Below are 22,286 nucleotides of genomic sequence, written 5' to 3' on the forward strand. Positions count from 1 at the left end.
GACATGAGCTTCATTAAGGTCAAGTTTTTGCCTCCTAATACCACTCCTCTCCTGCAGCCCATGGACCAGCAGGTCATTTCAAACTTCAAGAAACTGTACACAAAAGCTGTTTCAAAAGTGCTTTGTAGTGACCACAGAAACTCAACTGACTCGAAAAGAGTTTTGGAAGGATCACTTTAATATCCTCAATTGTGTAAACCTTATAGGTATGGCTTGGGAGGGAGTGACTAAGAGTACCTTGAACTCTGCTTGGAAAAAACTGTGGCCAGAATGTGTAGACAAAAGGGATTTTGAAGGATTTGAGGCTAACCCTGAGAAGCCTATGCCAGTTGAGGAATCCATTGTGGCCCTGGGGAAGTCCTTGGGGTTGGAGGTTAGTGGGGAGGATGTGGAAGAGTTGGTGGAGGAGGACAATGAAGAACTAACCACCGATGAGCTGCTAGATCATCTTCAACAGCAAGAGGCCAGACCTGAGGAAACTGCTTCGGAGGAGGGGATAGAGAAATTGAAGAAGTTGCCTACTTCAAAGATTAAGGAAATGTGTGTGCAATGTGGCTTAAAGTGCAAACCTTTTTTGATGACAATCACCCTAACACAGCTATTGCAAGCCGTGCTGGTGACTATTACACTGACAATGTTGTGAAACACTTTAGGAATGTCATAAAGGAACGGGAGGTACAGGCCTCTATGGACAGATATGTTGTGCAACAGAAGTCCAGTGACTCTCAAGCTGGTCTTATTGGCATTACAAGAAGAAGGGAAGTAACCCCAGAAAAGGACTTGCTACCTCAAGTCCTAATGGAAGGGGATTCCCCTTCTAAACACTAACACCATCTACACTCTCCTCTCCTCCCATCCCATCAATCATCACCAGATCTTCATTAAAGGTAAGTGTCAATTATTCTACTGTTATTGTAATTATTCTATTGCATTAAACTTAATGTTTCATGTGGTAAAATTTTTTTTTTTTCATACTTTTGGGTGTCTTGCATGGATTAATTTGATTTCCATTATTTATGAGGAAAATTGATTCACTTTTCGATATTTTCGGTATTCGATGAGCTCTCAGAAACGGATTAGTATCGAATACCGGGGGTCCACTGTATATGTAAATGCAAGACCTCTGATAACCACAGTGCTCAAATTTGAGGTGCAGGATGCTGTGGTCTACTATACTGGAAGCTTTCCCAAGGTCAAAAAAGAAGCCTAGAGGATATTCATTATTTTCAAGAGCTATATAAAGGAAGTCTAGCACTTTTATAACTGCATCAATTGTGCTGTTAGCTTCTAGGCTGTCTAGTTCGCAAGTTTTACAATGTGTTGCTTCAAAGATATCCCGGAGTCAAATTTCACCTCAAAGATATCCACCTCATCCCATTATTACCACTACTCCATCATTAATATCATAGTGCTGAAAGACCAACATCATTTGTGTTTTTGAAGAGACAAATGCAATCAAATGCAAGATTACAGGTACGTCGCGCAACTTCTACTTACACTTAAGTCTCACTACACATACATGTACACGTTTATTTATACACACTCATCTGAGTTTTCTTTGATTTTATCTTATTACTTTTTCTTTTATATCCATGGGCAAATGGAATAAGAATTTTTCCTCCCTAAGCCATGCGTGTTGTAAAAGTAAACTAAAATGCCACGAACAATAGGCTAGTAACCCCTTTTCCTGAACAGATTACAAAAGAGAAGAAGAAAATTGTCAAAGTGGGATGCATGAATGTGTGTCGATATTGTGTGAATGATAAGAAAGAGATGATTGTGGATGCTATGAATGAGAAGAAGCTGGATGTCCTGGTTTTAAGTGAAACAAAGCTGAAGGGGGTGGGAGAGTTTCAGTGGAGAGAAGTAAATGGGATTAGGTTTCAAACTGAGTTAGAACTAAAGAAAGAGTAGCAATAATGTTGAAGGATAAGCTATGTCAGGAAAAGAGGAACTATAAATGCATTAATTCAAGGATTATGTAGAGTAAAATAAAGGTTGGATGTGAAAAGTGGGTTATAGTAAACGTATATGCACCTGGAGAAGAGAGAAGTATAGAGGAGAGAGGTTTTGGGAATTGTTGAGTGGGGATGTGGGGAGTTTTGAACCAAGTGTAAGAGTACTTGTGGTTGGGGATTTCAATACTGAAGTGGGTAAAAATGTTCTGAAGGGAGTAGTAGGTAAATTTGGTGTGCCAGGGGTAAATGAAAATGTGGAGCCTTTAATTGAGTTATGTGTAGAAAGAGGTTTGGTAGTAAGTAATACATATTTTATGAAAAAGAGGAAAAATAAATATACCAGGTATGACATAGCACGTAATGAAAGTAGTTTCTTAGATTATATATTGGTGGATAAAAGGTATAGAAAGGGGTTTAGTTATAGGTAATACATATTTTAAGAAAAAGAGGATAAATAAGTATACAAGATATGATGTAGGGCGAAATGACAGTAGTTTGTTGGATTATGTATTGGTAGATAAAAGACTGTTGAGTAGACTTCAGGATGAACATGTTTATAGAGGGGCCACAGATATATCAGATCACTTTCTAGTTGTAGCTACACTGAGAGTAAAAGGTAGACGGGATACAAGGAGAATAGAAGCATCAGGGAAGAGAGAGGTGAAGGTTTATAAACTAAAAGAGGAGGCAGTTAGGGTAAGATATAAACAGCTATTGGAGGATAGATGGGCTAATGAGAGCATAGGCAATGGGGTCGAAGAGGTATGGGGTAGGTTTAAAAATGTAGTGTTGGAGTGTTCAGCAGAAGTTTGTGGTTACAGGAAAGTGGGTGCGGGAGGGAAGAGGAGCGATTGGTGGAATGATGATGTGAAGAGAGTAGTAAGGGAGAAAAAGTTAGCATATGAGAAGTTTTTACAAAGTAGAAGTGATGCAAGGAGGGAAGAGTATATGGAGAAAAAGAGAGAGGTTAAGAGAGTGGTGAAGCAATGTAAAAAGAGAGCAAATGAGAGAGTGGGTGAGATGTTATCAACAAATTTTGTTGAAAATAAGAAAAAGTTTTGGAGTGAGATTAACAAGTTAAGAAAGCCTAGAGAACAAATGGATTTGTCAGTTAAAAATAGGAGAGGAGAGTTATTAAATGGAGAGTTAGAGGTATTGGGAAGATGGAGGGAATATTTTGAGGAATTGTTAAATGTTGATGAAGATAGGGAAGCTGTGATTTCGAGTATAGGGCAAGGAGGAACAACATCTTGGAGGAGTGAGGAAGAGCCAGTTGTGAGTGTGGGGGAAGTTCGTGAGGCAGTAGGTAAAACGAAAGGGGGTAAGGCAGCCGGGATTGATGGGATAAAGATAGAAATGTTAAAAGCAGGTGGGGATATAGTTTTGGAGTGGTTGGTGCAATTATTTAATAAATGTATGGAAGAGGGTAAGGTACCTAGGGATTGGCAGAGAGCATGCATAGTTCCTTTGTATAAAGGCAAAGGGGATAAAAGAGAGTGCAAAAATTATAGGGGGATAAGTCTGTTGAGTATACCTGGCAAAGTGTATGGTTGAGTTATTATTGAAAGAATTAAGAGTAAGACGGAGAATAGGATAGCAGATTAACAAGGAGGCTTTAGGAAAGGTAGGGGGTGTGTGGACCAGGTGTTTACAGTGAAACATATAAGTGAACAGTATTTAGATAAGGCTAAAGAGGTCTTTGTGGCATTTATGGATTTGGAAAAGGCATATGACAGTGTGGATAGGGAGGCAATGTGGCAGATGTTGCAGGTGTATGGTGTAGGAGGTAGGTTACTGAAAGCAGTGAAGAGTTTTTACGAGGATAGTGAGGCTCAAGTTAGAGTATGTAGGAAAGAGGGAAATTATTTCCCAGTAAAAGTAGGCCTTAGACAGGGATGTGTGATGTCACCGTGGCTGTTTAATATATTTATAGATGGGGTTGTAAGAGAAGTAAATACGAGGGTCTTGGCAAGAGGCATGGAGTTAAAAGAAAGAATCACACATAAAGTGGGAGTTGTCACAGTTGCTCTTTGCTGATGACACTGTGCTCTTGGGAGATTCTGAAAAGAAGTTGCAGAGATTGGTGGATGAATTTGGTAGGGTGTGCAAAAGAAGAAAATTGAAAGTGAATACAGGAAAGAGTAAGGTTATGAGGATAACAAAAAGATTAGGTGATGAAAGATTGGATATCAGATTGGAGGGAGAGAGTATGGAGGAGGTGAATGTATTCAGATATTTGGGAGTGGACATGTCAGCGGATGGGTCTATGAAAGATGAGGTGAATCATAGAATTGATGAGGGGAAAAGGGTGAGTGGTGCACTTAGGAGTCTCTGGAGACAAAGAACTTTGTCCTTGGAGGCAAAGAGGGGAATGTATGAGAGTATAGTTTTACCAACGCTCTTATATGGGTGTGAAGCATGGGTGATGAATGTTGCAGCGAGGAGAAGGCTGGAGGCAGTGGAGATGTCATGTCTGAGAGCAATGTGTGGTGTGAATATAATGCAGAGAATTCGTAGTTTGGAAGTTAGGAGGAGGTGCGGGATTACCAAAACTGTTGTCCAGAGGGCTGAGGAAGGGTTGTTGAGGTGGTTCGGACATGTGGAGAGAATGGAGCGAAACAGAATAACTTCAAGAGTGTATCAGTCTGTAGTGGAAGGAAGGTGGGGTAGGGGTCGGCCTAGGAAAGGTTGGAGGGAGGGGGTAAAGGAGGTTTTGTGTGCGAGGGGCTTGGACTTCCAGCAGGCATGCATGAGCGTGTTTGATAGGAGTGAATGGAGACAAATGCTTTTTAATACTTGACGTGCTGTTGGAGTGTGAGCAGGGTAACATTTATGAAGGGGTTCAGGGAAACCGGCAGGCCGGACTTGAGTCCTGGAGATGGGAAGTACAGTGCCTGCACTCTGAAGGAGGGGTGTTAATGTTGCAGTTTAAAAACTGTAGTGTAAAGCACCCTTCTGGCAAGACAGTGATGGAGTGAATGATGGTGAAAGTTTTTCTTTTTCGGGCCACCCTGCCTTGGTGGGAATCGGCCAGTGTGATAATAAATAAAAAAAAAAATAAAAGGTTGTTATAGGTAGTAGGTTGGTAGGCAGCAACCACCCAGGGAGGTACTAACGTCCTGCCAAGCGAGTGTAAAATGAAAGCCTGTAATTGTTTTACATGATGGTAGGATTGCTGGTGTCTTTTGTCTGTCTCATAAATATGCAAGATTACAGGTATGTCTTGCTACTTCTACTTACACTTAGGTCACACTACACATACATGTACACGTTTATTTACGCACACTCATCTGAGTTTTCTTTGATTTTATCTTAATAGTTCTTGGTCTTATTACTTTTCCTTTTATATCCATGGGGAAGTGGAATAACAATCTTTCCTCCGTAAGCCATGTGGGTTGTAAAAGTCAACTAAAAAGCCGGGAACAATGGGCTAGTAACCCCTTTTCCTGTAAAGATTACTAAAAAGAATAAGAAGAAGAAAACTGTCAAAGTGGGAAGTCTGAATGTGTGTGTATGCTGTGCAAATGATAAGAGAGAGATGATTGTGGATGTTATGAATGAGAAGAAGCTGGATGTCCTGGCTTTAAGTGAAACAAAGCTGAAGGGGGTGGGAGAGTTTCAATGGAGAGGAATAAATGGGATTAGGTCAGGGGTTTCAAATAGAGTTAGAGCTAAAGAAGGAGTAGTAATAATGTTGAAGGATAAGCTATGGCAGGAAAAGAGGGACAATAAATGTATTAATTCAAGGATTACATGGAGTAAAATAAAGACTGGATGTGAAAAGTGGGTTACAGTAAGCGTGTATGCACCTGGAGAAGAAAGAAGTGTAGAGAGAGAGAGATTTTGGGAAATGTTGAGTGAATGCATGGGGAGTTTTGAATCAAGTGTGAGAGTAATGGTGGTTGGGGATTTCAATGCTAAAGTGGGTAAAAATGTTATGGAGGGAGTAGTAGGTAAATTTGGGGTGCCAGGGGTAAATGTAAATGGGGAGCCTTTAATTGAGCTATGTGTAGAAAGAGATTTGGTAATAAGTAATACATATTTCATGAAAAAGAGGATAAATAAATATACAAGGTATGATGTAGCACGTAATGAAAGTAGTTTGTTAGATTATGTATTGGTGGATAAAAGGTTGATGGGTAGGCTCCAGGATGTACATGTTTATAGAGGGGCAACTGATATATCAGATCATTATTTAGTTGTAGCTACAGTTAGAGTAAGAGGTAGATGGGAAAAGAGGAAGGTGGGAACAACAAGTAAGAGGGAGGTGAAAGTGTATAAACTAAGGGAGGAGGAAGTTCGGGTGAGATATAAGTGACTATTGGCAGAAAGGTGGGCTAGTGCAAAGATGAGTAGTGGGGGGGTTGAAGAGGGTTGGAATAGTTTTAAAAATGCAGTATTAGAATGTGGGGCAGAAGTTTGTGGTTATAGGAGGGTGGGGGCAGGAGGAAAGAGGAGTGATTGGTGGAATGATGAAGAAAAGGGTGTGATAAAAGAGAAAAAGTTAGCTTATGAGAGGTTTTTACAAAGCAGAAGTAATATAAGAAGAGCAGAGTATATGGAGAGTAAAAGAAAGGTGAAGAGAGTGGTGAGAGAGTGAAAAAGGAGAGCAGATGATAGAGTGGGAGAGGCACTGTCAAGAAATTTTAATGAAAATAAGAAAAAATTTTGGAGTGTGTTAAACAAGTTAAGAAAGCCTAGGGAAAGTATGGATTTGTCAGTTAAAAACAGAGTAGGGGAGTTAGTAGATGGGGAGAGGGAGGTGTTAGGCAGATGGCGAGAATATTTTGAGGAACTTTTAAATGTCGAGGAAGAAAGGGAGGCGGTAATTTCATGCACTGGTCAGGGAGGTATACCATCTTTTAGGAGTGAAGAAGAGCAGAATGTAAGTGTGGGGGAGGTACGTGAGGCATTACGTAGAATGAAAGGGGGTAAAGCAGCTGGAACTGATGGGATCATGATAGAAATGTTAAAAGCAGGGGGATATATAGTGTTGGAGTGGTTGGTACTTTTGTTTAATAAATGTATGAAAGAGGGGAAGGTACCTAGGGATTGGCGGAGAGCATGTATAGTCCCTTTATATAAAGGGAAAATGGACAAGAGAGATTGTAAAAATTAAAAAGGAATAAGTTTATTGAGTATACCAGGAAAAGTGTACGGTAGGGTTATAATTGAAAGAATTAGAGGTAAGACAGAATGCAGGATTGCAGATGAGCAAGGAGGTTTCAGAGTGGGTAGGGGATGTGTACATCAAGTGTTTACATTGAAGCATATATGTGAACAGTATTTAGATAAAGGTAGGGAAGTTTTTATTGCATTTATGGATTTAGAAAAGGCATATGATAGAGTTGATAGAGGAGCAATGTGGCAGATGTTGCAAGTATATGGAATAGGTGGTAAGTTACTAAAGGCTGTAAAGAGTTTTTATGAGGATAGTGAGGCTCAGGTTACGGTGTGTAGAAGAGAGGGAGACTACTTCCCAGTAAAAGTAGGTCTTAGACAGGGATGTGTAATGTCATCATGGTTGTTTAATATATTTATAGATGGGGTTGTAAAAGAAGTAAATGCTAGGGTGTTCGGGAGAGGGGTGGGATTAAATTATGGGGAATCAAATTCAAAATCGGAATTAACACAGTTACTTTTTGCTGATGATACTGTGCTTATGGGAGATTCTAAAGAAAAATTGCAAAGGTTAGTGGATGAGTTTGGGAATGTGTGTAAAGGTAGAAAGTTGAAAGTGAACATAGAAAAGAGTAAGGTGATGAGGGTATCAAATGATTTAGATAAAGAAAAATTGGATATCAAATTGGGGAGGAGGAGTATGGAAGAAGTGAATGTTTTCAGATACTTGGGAGTTGACGTGTCGGCGGATGGATTTATGAAGGATGAGGTTAATCATAGAATTGATGAGGGAAAAAAGGCGAGTGGTGCATTGAGGTATATGTGGAGTCAAAAAACGTTATCTATGGAGGCAAGGAAGGGAATGTATGAAAGTATAGTAGTACCAACACTCTTATATGGGTGTGAAGCTTGGGTGATAAATGCAGCAGCGAGGAGACGGTTGGAGGCAGTGGAGATGTCCTGTCTAAGGGCAATGTGTGGTGTAAATATTATGCAGAAAATTCGGAGTGTGGAAATTAGGAAAAGGTGTGGAGTTAATAAAAGTATTAGTCAGAGGGCAGAAGAGGGGTTGTTGAGGTGGTTTGGTCATTTAGAGAGAATGGATCAAAGTAGAATGACATGGAAAGCATATAAATCTATAGGGGAAGGAAGGCGAGGTAGGGGTCGTCCTCAAAAGGGTTGGAGAGAGGGGGTATAGGAGGTTTTGTGGGAGAAGGGCTTGGACTTCCAGCAAGCGTGCGTGAGCGTGTTAGATAGGAGTGAATGGAGATGAATGGTACTTGGGACATGACCATCTATTGGAGTGTGAGCAGGGTAATATTTAGTGAAGGGATTCAGGGAAACCGGTTATTTTCATGTAGTCGGACTCGAGTCCCGGAAATGGGAAGTACAATGCCTGCACTTTAAAGGAGGGGTTTGGGATACTGGCAGTTTGGAGGGATATGTTGTGTATCTTTATACGTATATGCTTCTAAACTGTTGTATTCTGAGCACCTCTGCAAAAACAATGATTATGTGTGAGTGTGGCGAGTGTTGAATGATGATGAAAGCATTTTCTTTTTGGAGATTTTCTTTCTTTTTTGGATCACCCTGCCTCGGTGGGAGACGGCCAACTTGTTGGGAAAAAAAAAAAAAAAAAAGATTGTTGGGTAGGCTTCAGGATGTACATGTTTATAGAGGGGCAACTGATATATCGGATCATTATTTAGTTGTAGCCACATTTAGAGTAAGAGGTAGATGGGACAAAAGGAAAATGGCAACAACAAATAAGAGAGAGGTGAAAGTGTATAAATTAAGGGAGGAAGAAGTTCGGGTGAGATATAAGCAACTATTGGCAGAAAGGTGGGCTATAGTAAATGACCAAGGCAGGTGTAAATGTCCACCTGTCAATGTGTTTGTGACAATTTGTGTACAATTTCAGTACCTAGTACTGGTGTCAGAACAAAGATTGGTTATGAAATGACAAGAACTACTATAAATTGTAATTATCAGAACAAGAAAATTATTTAAAATATGAAAAATGGAAAAAAAGGTGTATCGGCAACACTTCTGCAAGCGGCAGCGCTCCATGTTACCACCAGGTGATCACCAAGTGCCAACTTTGCGGCCTCATATCTCGGTAAGTACTGACCCTAAAAAAAATTTTTTTATCCTATAACACTTAGAAAAATGTGCTCTTTTTTTTTTCAACAAAAAAATAAAAAGATTTTTTTATTTTTCAAAATATTCAGGGCACTTGGGTAGTGAACGTATATATATACGTTTGGACCGTTTACGGGTTAAATGACTTTCTTACACACACATGCTTATCAAAAATTTGCAAGACATTCTAACACTATCTCCACCAGCTCTCAATATCTTGAGATGTAATCATATTGTACTTCCAGTGATTGTCACTCCTGATCTTGCTAACTTAATGCACATTTTTGGTTCTTAACTAGTTTCAATAACTTTGTCCTCCTCATCCCAAGCATGAAATTTTTGCCTCCAATTCATTATCAATAATTAACAATTTCATAAATTTTTCTATCCATCCCTCTAATATTAACCATTACCAATATATTCTGAATGTAACTGTTTTCAATCATACCTGAAAAAAGCGTTTATTCCTAGGATTTCCTTAACACCTTCTCTCTACAAAAGCTTACCATACACTGAAAATTCACACAGTCATGACAAACAATACGAGGGAGGAACTGTACTAAATTACTCCACAGTTCACACGGGTGTGAGGTAGAAACCATACATTCCACCACAAACCAAATAAAAACTTACCCTGCTGTAGATTGAAGCTTTGTAGATTCCAGTTGTTTCGCTGCTTCTTCTGTTCGATAAAGAAGTACCACTTTCTGTTTCAGGTTTCGAAAATGCATATCGGATAACATATGGGCCAACTTGAGACATTGGTCATTCCGAGACTAAAGAATAAGAAAAAATATTTCATTAACACTATAAATGTAATTATATAGCATAAACAATATTTATAAGAAACTTAATTAAGCAGCACTAAACGTCATAAAATACATGATAATGCAGCCTGTAAGAAATTTTATAGATTAATACAAAATCTTATGTACAACCTGTTGATTTTATTACCGAGTCCCATCAAGGACGGTGCCTTGATCCTGGTGAAAAGCTCAGGATTAGAAGAAATGGAGCTACCATCCCCTTCCTTGGATCACACCTAACTGTTTTCCATTCCCAGGCATTTTATTAACATTATGGGTTTAGCTCATCCCCATGAATATATAATACTGTAATGAATGACCAGAACACTAATATTGTAATTTGTTTTGTCCTCTGAATTTGCTCTCTGGCATATTCCTTATAAAAAAAAAAAAAAAAAAAAGTCAGGCGAAAGTTATTAAGGACGAAATGTAATCTGTAGTACACAATAAAAATGTAGAAAGGAAGTCAGCTGTGTGTGTGTGAAAAAAGCCAATACAATATTTCCAAACAGCTACTGTATTTGAGTAGTAGAAACAAGATACTTCAGTGAAGTCCGAACAAGATGCACTACGTTGTGCCCAAAAGACTGGATATCACTCAGGAATAACTTTTAAATAAAACAAAGCTATGCATATTAGCAGTGTAATGCTACCCTATTCCTTGATTGTTACGTAGCTATGTTTCCCTGTCAAAATCCATCACAGCAAAGCCTGGCTTTAAGCCAGGCCAGCAAGTTGTCATAGGTATGTCATCAGATAGATTTTATAGCTCAAATAATGACATGAATCAGACAGAGCTATACAACTTCAGTAAAGCAATGAAGACATCAAGCATTCACTTATGATTTTGGTATCTACAGGAGCTTCAAAGGTTTCTTCCCAGCAAAGCTGTAGTTATCACTTGGAAATAACTCTCTCTCAACATCCATTGTAGCAACTGTGGAGTGACACATTAAAACCACTCCACCTACAGTAATCCCATTAAAGAAACAATGGTACGAACGCCATATTTTGTTTTTATTATGGGAGGTAATAAAGAAACAGTTTAATCAGTACTAGTAAATTAGAACCAAATATAACAGTACAACTTCTGCTGAACACAATGGAGCAAATGGGAAATAGTTTAAAATAAACTGAAGAATTAAATTCCTTATAAAATACAATAACTGTCATCCAACCCAGACTAAGAAGCCATGACCCAGCACCACACTGCCTTCCAGGACTATTCTGCCCAAATAATCAATAAACAACCAACAGTTACCCTCATTCCATCTCTTGGCACATCATGCAATACACAAAATTTACAGTTTACACCAACAATATTCGGTGACTATCTTTGTACCTATTTTACACTTAGGTCTAACATAGGCAACAAGTGTAAGAAGACTTACCCATTTTCTTGAATTGGCCAAATCTTAACCACAGTCCTTAAGATCAGCCTATTTCAAATTAAAAATTCTAGAATAAATAAATACACAGTAGGGCCCCACTTATGCGGCAGGTTAGGTTCCAGGCTACTGCTGGAAAGCGGACATCGCCGGAAAGCAGAATGCCATTTGTGTCCACTTATAAATGTAAGATAATAACTTCACACTAACATATATTAAGCCAGCAACAGCACAAGACATTAAAAACCCCCCAAAAATTAAAATACACACACAGTACACTCATTACTTACCTCGAAATATTTGTAGTCTTAATGTAAGGTGAGGAGTGAGTAGTGTTTACTGCAACAAGTTAGGTGTGGAAGCTATGGTAGCCAGCCAGGCCACCCCACCCCACCCCACCCACACATAATATACTTCGACATTTAAAGAGCCCTAGAGCGATAAAATGCATGTAGTGTACACTCTTTACTTTTTTTTTTTTCTCAACAAACCAGCTGTATCCCACAAAGGCAGGGTGGCCCAAAAAGAAAAACTAAAGTTGCTCTTTTTAAATTTAGTAATTTATACAAGAGAAGGGGTTACTAGCCCCTTGCTCCCGGCATTTTAGTCGCCTCTTACAACACGCATGGCTTACGGAGGAAGAATTCTGTTCCGCTTCCCCATGGACATAAAAGGAAATAACCAAGAACTACAAAGAAAATAGCCGAAAACTCAGATGGGTGTGTATATATATGGTTGGATGTATATGCATAGTGTGACCTAAGTATAAGTAGAAGTAGCAAGACGTACCTGAAACCTTGCATGTTTATGAGACAGAAAAAAGGACACCAGCAATCCTACCATCACGTAAAATTATTACAGGCTTTCGTTTTACACTCGCTCGGCAGGACGGTAGTACCTTCCTGGGTGGTGGTTGTTTACCAACCTACAACCTAAACTCATTACTTACCTTAAAATATTTGCAGTCTTAATGGTCTTAATATAGGGTGTAAGGTGAATGGTAGGGTAGGTAGGTATCAAATAGTGCTTTAGGTATCATAACCCCATCTGGCCACCCCACCTACACATTATATACTAGGCATTGAAAGCGCCCTAGAGCGATAAAATGCCTATACAGTACACTCATTACTTACCTTAAAATATTTGTAGTCTTAATGTCGGGTAAGAGGCGAGTAAACGAGATTAAACGAATCAAGTGTCTCAATCTTCTTTTTATAATAAATCCAATCAAAATCACCTCTATTTCTATAATGTGTTTTCCATTCTATCAAGTGAGACCAAGAAAACGAGAATACAACCATAAATACTATACGAAAATAGACCACAAAGTTGCCGTTTTAATTAAAAAAAAAAACTGTTGGAGTTTTTTTTTTTCTCATTATGCACTGCGTGCTCCAGGATTTTTTTTTTATATGGTGCACACTGATCACACAGACCCATTCTCTCACATGTGGGCCTACCAGCTTCCTCCTGCTTGATTTGAAGCCGCTAGAATTTACGAGTATATATATGTCAAACACGGTACCTTGTAAGACGTATATATATGACCGAAACAGTCAAAGGGTTAATGTGCCTCTGAGTGATTATTGTGTTATTATCATTATTAACCCTTTCAGGGTCCAGAGGCCAAATTTCGAAGTGTGCACCAGCGTCCAAGAATTTTCAAACAATAATTTTGTTATTTTCTTATGAAATGGTAGAGAATCTTTTTCTGAAGGTAATAAAACAAAAAGTACGAAATTTGATGGAAAATTGACGAAATTATGCTCTCGCGAATTTTGATGTGTCAGCGATATTTATGCATCGGCAATTTTGCGGAGTTTGACTCCCATTTTAGGCCAATTACATTATTCCAGTTGACCAAATTCTTAGCTGTTTCATTAGTATTACTTCTATTCTATTGACTGAGCACAAGAATTAGCTAAGTCAACTGTTTCAACTACAAAATAAAGTGATCGGAAATTGGCAATTTGGCCAATTTAAGCAAAGTTCAAAATACTCCAATTTCAAAATAGGGTCCAGAATAAACAATGTAGGCATTCCTGGCACTAAACTAACATTTCCTCTGTTCATTAGTTACATTTTCAGGCTTTACTAATGAATTCCATTTTGATTTTTTATTCACATAATGAATTTTTATTCAAACCAAAAAATAGAAGATTTACTGTTATGCAATATTGTAATAATTGCATAAATACCATCAGCACATTTGTGAACGTATATTAGACACACCAGCAGGCGTGTATTAGACATGTGAGGTCACTTGTTTACTCTTGAACATCGGCAAAAATTTAACATATCCTCTACTTTGAGCTCAGTTTCAAGCCATTTCCAGTACTAAAACCAATCAAAATCATCTCTACTTCTGTAATATGTCTTCCATTACATTTTTCTATCAAAAAAAGCACTGTAATTTTCAATTAAAACACTGTTTTAATTGAAAATTACGGTCTCAGTTTTTTTCTCTCATGCACTATGTGCTGCAGGATTTGTTTTATGTGGTGCACACATACCACATAGATGTATTCTCTCATATCTAGGCCAAAATTTACCGCTCACAGCTTATCAGAGTGAGCTGAGCTCATGACGTAGATCTACGGTTTGGACCCTCAACGTAAAGCCGTAGATCTATGGCACGGACCCTCAAAGGGTTAATATGGCATCTTCAAGACTAATAAGACACTCTTAGTGATTTTAATGTGTACCTGCATGCCAGCACAGTGTGTAAGTTTACTTAGGTACAGGTACACATAAGTACGTATAATTATCAGAGTATAAATAAAATATGAAATAACTTTAAAACACTTGAAATTTTGGAAAGTTTACAAACATAATGGAGAGACGTGGTGCTCACAAAGAATGTAAATGAACTGGGTGTAGCATGCCATATCAGAAAGACAGGGAGCCATATAGAGTTTTAGTCATAATTTGAAATCGCTGCATTAGCAGAACGCCATATGGCAAAACGTCCTAAAGCGGGGCCCTACTGTACAGCCTCTCCTCACTTAAAGACAGAGTTCCATTCCTAAGATCACGTCGGTGAACAAATTCGTCGTTAAGTGAGGAGCATACTATAATGGTAATGGGTTTGTGTTATCTTTGATATTGTTTTAATGTCACCTTTGCACTATTTATAACATTTCTGTTATATTTTAAAATGTTTATACAGTACTGTGCTGTATAGTGTAATAAATAGAATAGAGGAAATCAGCTCTAATATACATTATTTAGGTATGCATACTGGTCAGAGAGCCTGTCGTAAGACCGAGTTCAGTAAACGAGTACAGTACGGCCCCACTTATATGTCAGGTTAGGTTCCAGGCTACCGCCGTAAAGCGGAACACCCTTTTTTTCCACTTATAAATACACACAAACACTAGATAACAAGTTTACACTAACATATATTAAGTTAGCAATAGAACCAGGCATCAAAAAAACAATAAAAAAGTACACTACACACATAGTGCACTCATTACTTACCTTAAAATATTTATAGTCTTAATCTAGGGTGAGACAAGTAGTATTTATTGTAAGAAATCAAGTGTGGTATGTATGGTAGTCAGCCAGGCTACCTTACCAGGCCACCCCACCCACACATACTATTCTATGATATTTAAGCATCCCAGAGCGATAAAATGTATATACAGTTCACTCATTACTTACCTTAAAATATTTGTAGTCTTAATGTAGGATAATGGAGATAAAACGAATAAATCAGAGAGAGAAAGAATGAGTGCATGAGAGAGGACAGGCGCAGAGTTATGTAAACAAACCAGGCGAAGGTAAGTTTTGTAAACAAAGTGTACACGTCTGGTTTGTGTACAAGTTACGTTGTGTACAGGTTGTCTCTACATTGATACGGTAGAATAAATAAAGAAGAACACTCCCATTCTCATGTAACATCATTTTGAGAAGAAATGATGCTCTGAGTGAAAACAATGGAAATAAGTCACTCTGACTTTTTTTGGGTTATCCTAGGTTCTCTACACATGTTGTTATGTATGATAATCTATGTAACTGTATTTGTGTATACCTGAATAAACTTACTTACATACATACAAAAGGAATAATTTTCTACAGTTACCCCCAGTAACACATTTTCTCTTATGTTAGATTAGAGAAAGTTATTCTTGCCGTCACTTGTACAAGTTATCTGGTTACCACATCTCATATTTATGTTTATTTATTCTATTGTGGGGTGTATTTATCATCTTTTTATGTGATGTATCGTGTTTATTACATAATTTTGAAAAAAATATCATGGATGGATTAATGAAAATGTGTATATTAACGTAATATACGACATTTAATGAGACTCGGTGAGTATTATTATTATTATTATTATTTCTAATATGGCATCACTTGTGCAAGTCGTCTGCTACCACATCTCACATTTATGTTTATTTATTCTACTGTGGGGTGTATTTATCTTATTTATACAATCAAACATTAGCCAATTTAGTCAAAACCTAGGAAGTATGATAACTGATGCACGCATGAACAAAGATCACTTACTACTCTCAGGTGACTTCAATATAAATCTCCTGCAAGACCAGGACCCACACGTTACTGAATTCACAAACACAAAGAGTAACTGCATGTTGCTACCAACAGTAACAAAACCTACAAGAGTTACAGAGACTAGTGTTTCCCTACTTGACCACATCTGGACCAACACCATATCTCCTTTAAAATCAGGCATAATTACAGATAATACCACAGACCACTACCCTACTTTCCTCATAACAACTCTTGGTAAAATACCCCAAGACACTACTAAAGTCACCTTCAGACTTCACAATGAGGCAGCCACTAATAACTTCACAACAGCAGTAACAAACATTGACTGGCACACTGAGCTAGAAATCTATACAGATATTGACGAATGTTTTAATAATTTTCTAAAAAAGACCCAATACCTCTATAACAAGCACTGCCCTAAAAAAACTAAACAGATGACAGCTAAGAGACTGAACAGTCCCTGGCTAACACCCAGCATTCTCAAATCCATAAATACAAAACACCGATATGAAAAACAGTACAGAATGGGTCACATAACCAGAGACCAAACAAAACGTTACTCGTCAATCCTAACCAGCCTGATAAGAAGGGCAAAAAAACTGTATTATGAGAACAGATTATCCAACTTACGAGGTGATATAAAAAAGACCTGGAAGACCCTATCAGAAATTCTGGGAACAAAAAAGATATCACGAAATAGCGAAATAAAATTAGCAAAATCAGATGAACCCCAACTCCCACCAACAGAAACAGCAAACAGACTCAATGATTTCTTCTCCACTATAGGACAAAACCTTGCCAATAAAATCCCAAGCTCAGATACCCCACCAAATGACTACCTTACTGGCAACTACCCGAACACTCTGTTCCTAGCTCCGACTAACCCATACGAAGTCTCCCTTATTATCAACGCACTAAAAAGCAAGGCAGGAGATTTAAATACCTTACCACCCTTTATATACAAAAAAGTGTCACAAGTACTATCACCAATCACTGCAACACTTGTTAACAAATCCATTGAATCCTCCACCTTCCCTACAGCTCTCAAAATAGCAAGGGTCACCCCGATCCATAAAGGAGGAGACCAAACAGAGTTGAATAACTATAGGCCAATATCCAATTTACACCCTCTCTCAAAAATCTTCGAAAAATTAATTCATAAACGAATCTACTCCTACCTCATCTCCCAAAACATTCTCAACCCCTGCCAATTTGGATTCAGGCCTAATAAAAATACTAATGATGCTATTATACACATGCTAGAACATATATACACTGCAATAGAGAAAAAAGAAGTCCCACTGGGGATCTTCATTGACTTACGTAAAGCTTTTGATACAGTTGACCATGACTTGCTCCACGTAAAATTGTCACACTATGGTATTAGAGGGCACTCCCTCAACTACCTCAAGTCATACCTCAGCAACAGAAGCCAATATGTGTACGCAAATGGGGCAAGCTCTTCCGCTCAACCAATTACAGTTGGTGTCCCACAGGGAAGTGTCCTTGGCCCTCTTCTCTTTCTCCTATACATAAATGACCTACCAAATGCTTCGCAATTACTCAAACCCACACTTTTTGCAGATGACACTACATACGTCTTCTTTCACCCTAGCCCAGTCACGCTAGCCAATACTGTAAACACCGAATTACAGAAAATATCTACCTGGATGAGGACTAACAAACTTACACTAAACATTGACAAAACCTACTTCATTCAGTTTGGTAACAGAGCTACAGATGTACCTCTTAACATAACGATAAACAGATCACCTATCACAAAGCTAACAGAGGGAAAATTCTTAGGAATCCACCTTGATAATAGACTCAAATTTCATACACATATACAACAAATTTCTAAGAAAATTTCCAAGACTGTAGGCATACTATCGAAGATACGGTACTATGTTCCACAGTCAGCCCTCCTGGCCCTTTATCACTCTCTTATTTACCCCTATCTCACCTATGGAATTTGTGCATGGGGCTCAACAACAATTAACCATCTCAGACCACTAATTACCCAACAAAAGGCTGCAGTTAGAATGATAACAAATTCTCACTACAGGCAGCACACTCCACCAATATTCAAAACACTCAACCTACTCACCATACAAAACATCCATACTTATTACTGCACCTATTACATACATAGAACACTTAACTCTGATATTAACCCTCCCCTCAAACATCTCCTTGCCAACCTCAACAGAACACATGACCATAACACAAGGCACAGATCACTCTTTGATGTTCCTCGTGTCCATCTCATGCTATGCAAAAACTCAATGCACATAAAAGGCCCTAAAATCTGGAATTCATTACCTGTAAATATAAAAGAAACACTATCTGTTTATAAATTCAAGTCTCTTCTCAAAGATCACTTACTCACTCAAAACCAAATAAATAATGAATAACTGAGCCTTATAAATTGTATATCCTATATGTTACTCACAATTATATCACACAAATGTTAAACCTAGGACCCAATCTAACTTTGTTATTTTTTTAAATACACTACCTAACAGAATACTCCATTCGACTGAATGTACAGCAATGCATGCAACCATATGACCTGTCTTCGTAATACTCATTTGTGCTTTATAGTTATCTGTTTACAATAATGTTTTATCACTGATTTCATCATTGCTTAGTTAATCTTAAGTTAACTTTAAGCCAGCCCGTAATGCTATGCATATAAGTGGCTTTGGCATGCTGCTCTCTTATATGTTATGCATCGTGTTTATTCTATAATTTTGAAAAAAATATCATAGATGGATTAATGGAAATGTGTATATTAACGTAATATACGACATTTAAATGAGACTCGATGATTATTATTATCATTACTAATATGACGTCTGGAGACATAAGACACTCTTACCGATTTTAATGTGCACCTGCATGCCAGCACAGTATGTAAGTTTATTTAGGAACAGGTATACATAAGTATAATTATCAGAGTACAGCAGGGCCCCGCTTTACGGCGTTTCGCTTTACGGCGTTCCGCTAATACGGACATTTCAAATTATGACAAAAACTCGCTATACGGCTCCCCCCACCTGTCTTTCTAATACGGTCACAGCGGCCCACCGAGTTTGTTTACATTCTCCCTGAACACATCTCCTTATTATGTCTGGAAACTTTCCAAAATTTCAAGTGTTTTAAAGTTATTGTATATTTTATATGTATTGTACTTGATAATTAAACTTGTGTACACCTGTACCTAAATAAACTTACACACTGTGCTGGCATGTAGGTACACATTAAAATCACTAAGAGTCTCTCTACTCTTGATGCAATAATAATAATAATAATAATAATAATAATAATAATAATCTCTTGGGCGCATTAATGTCGCATATTACGTTAATATAGACATTTCCCTTAATCTATCTATGATATTTTTTTCAAAATTATATAAGAAACACATTATGTAACACACAAACATGATACATGCACCCACAGTATAAAAATTTATACAAATATACAGTGGACCCCCGCTTAACGATCACCTCCAAATGCGACCAATTATGTAAGTGTATTTATGTAAGTGCGTTTGTACGTGTATGTTTGGGGGTCTGAAATGGACTAATCTACTTCACAATATTCCTTATGGGAAAAAATTCGGTCAGTACTGGCACCTGAACATCCTACTGGAATGAAAAAAGTTCGTTAACCGGGGGTCCACTGTATATGAGATGTTTACCAAACGGTTTGTAGAAGTGTCGGAAGAATTACGTTTTCTCTAGCCCGTCACCTGTTACTAGGGATAACTGTAGAAAAATATTCCTTTCGTATGCCTTCACTTTATAGCTATAATTCTGTACTAACTTGTACACAGTGTAAGAGTATTTGTTTCGTGATTTAATTATTATAATAATAATAAAAATATTATAAGGTAAAAGTTTCACAAACTCTTACAAATGTACATGAATGAACTAAAACTGGACACGTATTAATACCGTCTATTTCGCCTGACCGAGTGATCGTCCACAACCTGTTCAGTTTGTTTATTTACGCTGTCTGAGCTCGGTGTATCATTAAATGTTGTATATTACGTTAATATACACATTTTCATTAATCCATCCGTGATATTTTTTTCAAAATTATATAATAAACACGATACATAACATAAATACATAACATATGTGTAGAGAACCTAGGATAACCCAAAAAAGTCAGAGTGACTTACTTCCATTGCCTTCACTCAGAGCATCATTTCTTCTCAAAATGATGTTACATGAGAATGGGAGTGTTCTTCTTTATTTATTCTACCGTATCAATGTAGAGACAACCTGTACACAATGTAACTTGTACACAAACCAGACGTGTACACTGTTTACAAAACTTACCTTCGCCTGGTTTGTTTACATAACTCTGTGCCTGTCCTCTCTCATGCACTCATTCTTTCTCTCTAGTATGGTAGCCTGGCTGACTACCATACATACCACACTTGATTTTTTACAATAAATACTACTCATCTCACCCTATATTTTAAGGTAAGTAATGAGTGAACTGTATATACATTTTATCGCTCTGGGATGCTTAAATATCATAGAATAGTATGTGTGGGTGGGTTGGCCTGGTATGGTAGCCCGGCTGACTACCATACATACCACACTTGATTTTTTACAATAAATACTGCTCATCTCACCCTATATTTTAAGGTAAGTAATGAGTGAACTGTATATACATTTTATCGCTCTGGGATGCTTAAATATCATAGAATAGTATGTGTGGGTGGGTTGGCCTGGTATGGTAGCCTGGCTGACTACCATACATACCACACTTGATTTCTTACAATAAATACTACTTGTCTCACCCTAGATTAAGACTATAAATATTTTAAGGTAAGTAATGAGTGCACTATGTGTGTATTGTACTTTTTTATTGTTTTTTGATGCCTGGTTCTATTGCTAACATAATATATGTTAGTGTAAACTTGTTACCTAGTGTTTGTATGCATTTGTAAGTGGAAAAAAAGGGTGTTCCACTTTATGGCGGTTTCCGCTTTACGGCGGTAGCCTGGAACCTAACCCGCCGTATAAGTGGGGCCCTCCTGTATATATAAAATATGAAATAACTTTTAAAAACATTTGAAATTTTGGAGTTTCCAGACAAAATGGAGAGACTTAGTGCTTACTGAGCTCATGGAGAATGTAAACAAACAGGGTGGGGCGCAGTGACCGTATTAGAAAGTCAGGTGGGGGGAGCCGTATAGCGAGCTTTGGTCATAATTTGAAATGACCGTATTAGCGGAACGCCATAAAGCGGGGCCCTACTGTATGCCGCTAAGTGAGGAGAGGCTGTATTCAGTTGGAGAGTAATCTCATTGAGATGCCAGCACACTTCCTGAAAGACACTGACTGAGTGAATATTAGTGTTAGATAGGAGTGAATGGAGACGAATGGTACTTGGGACCTGACGATCTGTTGGAGTGTGAGCAGGGTAATATTTAGTGAAGGGATTCAGGGAAACCGGTTATTTTCATATAGTCGGACTTGAGTCCTGGAAATGGGAAGTACAATGCCTGCACTTCAAAGGAGGGGTTTGGGATATTGGCAGTTTGGAGGGATATGTTGTGTATCTTTATATGTGTATGCTTCTAAACTGTTGTATTCTGAGCACCTCTGCAAAAACAGTGATAATGTGCGAGTGTGGTGAAAGTGTTGAATGATGATGAAAGTATTTTCTTTTTGGGGATTTTCTTTCTTTTTTGGGTCACCCTGCCTCGGTGGGAGAGGGCCAACTTGTTGAAAAAAAAAAAAAAAATTTACTTTGGGTCAGCCTGCTTTGGTGGGAGATGGCCAAAGAGTTAAAAAAAAAAAATAAAAATAAAAAATATAATACATATCACAAAAAACACAACTGACTGAGGCACAAACCCAGGAATCTTGCTAAACACAAGAGTAGCAGACAAGACCCTTGACGTAGTCCACCAGTGAGGAATCTAACATTAGGTAGCTAATGAGACCATTCGCCATGCTTCCCCAATGACAGCAACAATTCAGGCTTCAGGGGTCTGGTCTGTTACTTTCATAGTGGGTGAGATTGCAAGGGTTCAAGGCCTGGTCACTCACAGTACAGTATGTTCTTGCTCTACAACTACTTGTTTCAGTGGTTGCATTTACAGGATGCAAGTCTTCTTATATGATGTGCTTGTTGGAGTGTGAGCAAGGTAACATTTATGTAGGAATTCAGGGAAACCAATTAGCCCGGTTCAAGTACTGGAGGTGGGAATTACAGTGCCTGCACTCTGAAAGATGAGTGGAGATGCTGCAGTTCAGAAGGTGATCTGAACTGCTGTATGCTTCTGGCAATACAGTGACTGAATAATGGCAATTTTTACC

At 38.1% G+C, this 22,286-nt stretch overlaps 1 protein-coding gene across 4 annotated transcripts in view; it reads right to left on the reverse strand.

Moving 5' to 3' along the window:
- Fmr1 (synaptic functional regulator FMR1) overlaps window positions 1-22,286 on the reverse strand; it is a 497,688-nt gene that overhangs the window by 394,240 nt on the left and 81,162 nt on the right. For all 4 annotated transcript variants that reach the window (XM_070085321.1, XM_070085322.1, XM_070085323.1 and 1 more), the window contains one exon: window positions 9,855-9,997. In XM_070085321.1, coding sequence (XP_069941422.1) covers window positions 9,855-9,997 — 143 coding nt within the window. The remainder of the gene's footprint in view (window positions 1-9,854; window positions 9,998-22,286) is intronic.

This window comes from Cherax quadricarinatus, chromosome 15, assembly GCF_038502225.1.
Source record: "Cherax quadricarinatus isolate ZL_2023a chromosome 15, ASM3850222v1, whole genome shotgun sequence".
NCBI classification, from domain to species: Eukaryota; Metazoa; Arthropoda; class Malacostraca; order Decapoda; family Parastacidae; genus Cherax; species Cherax quadricarinatus.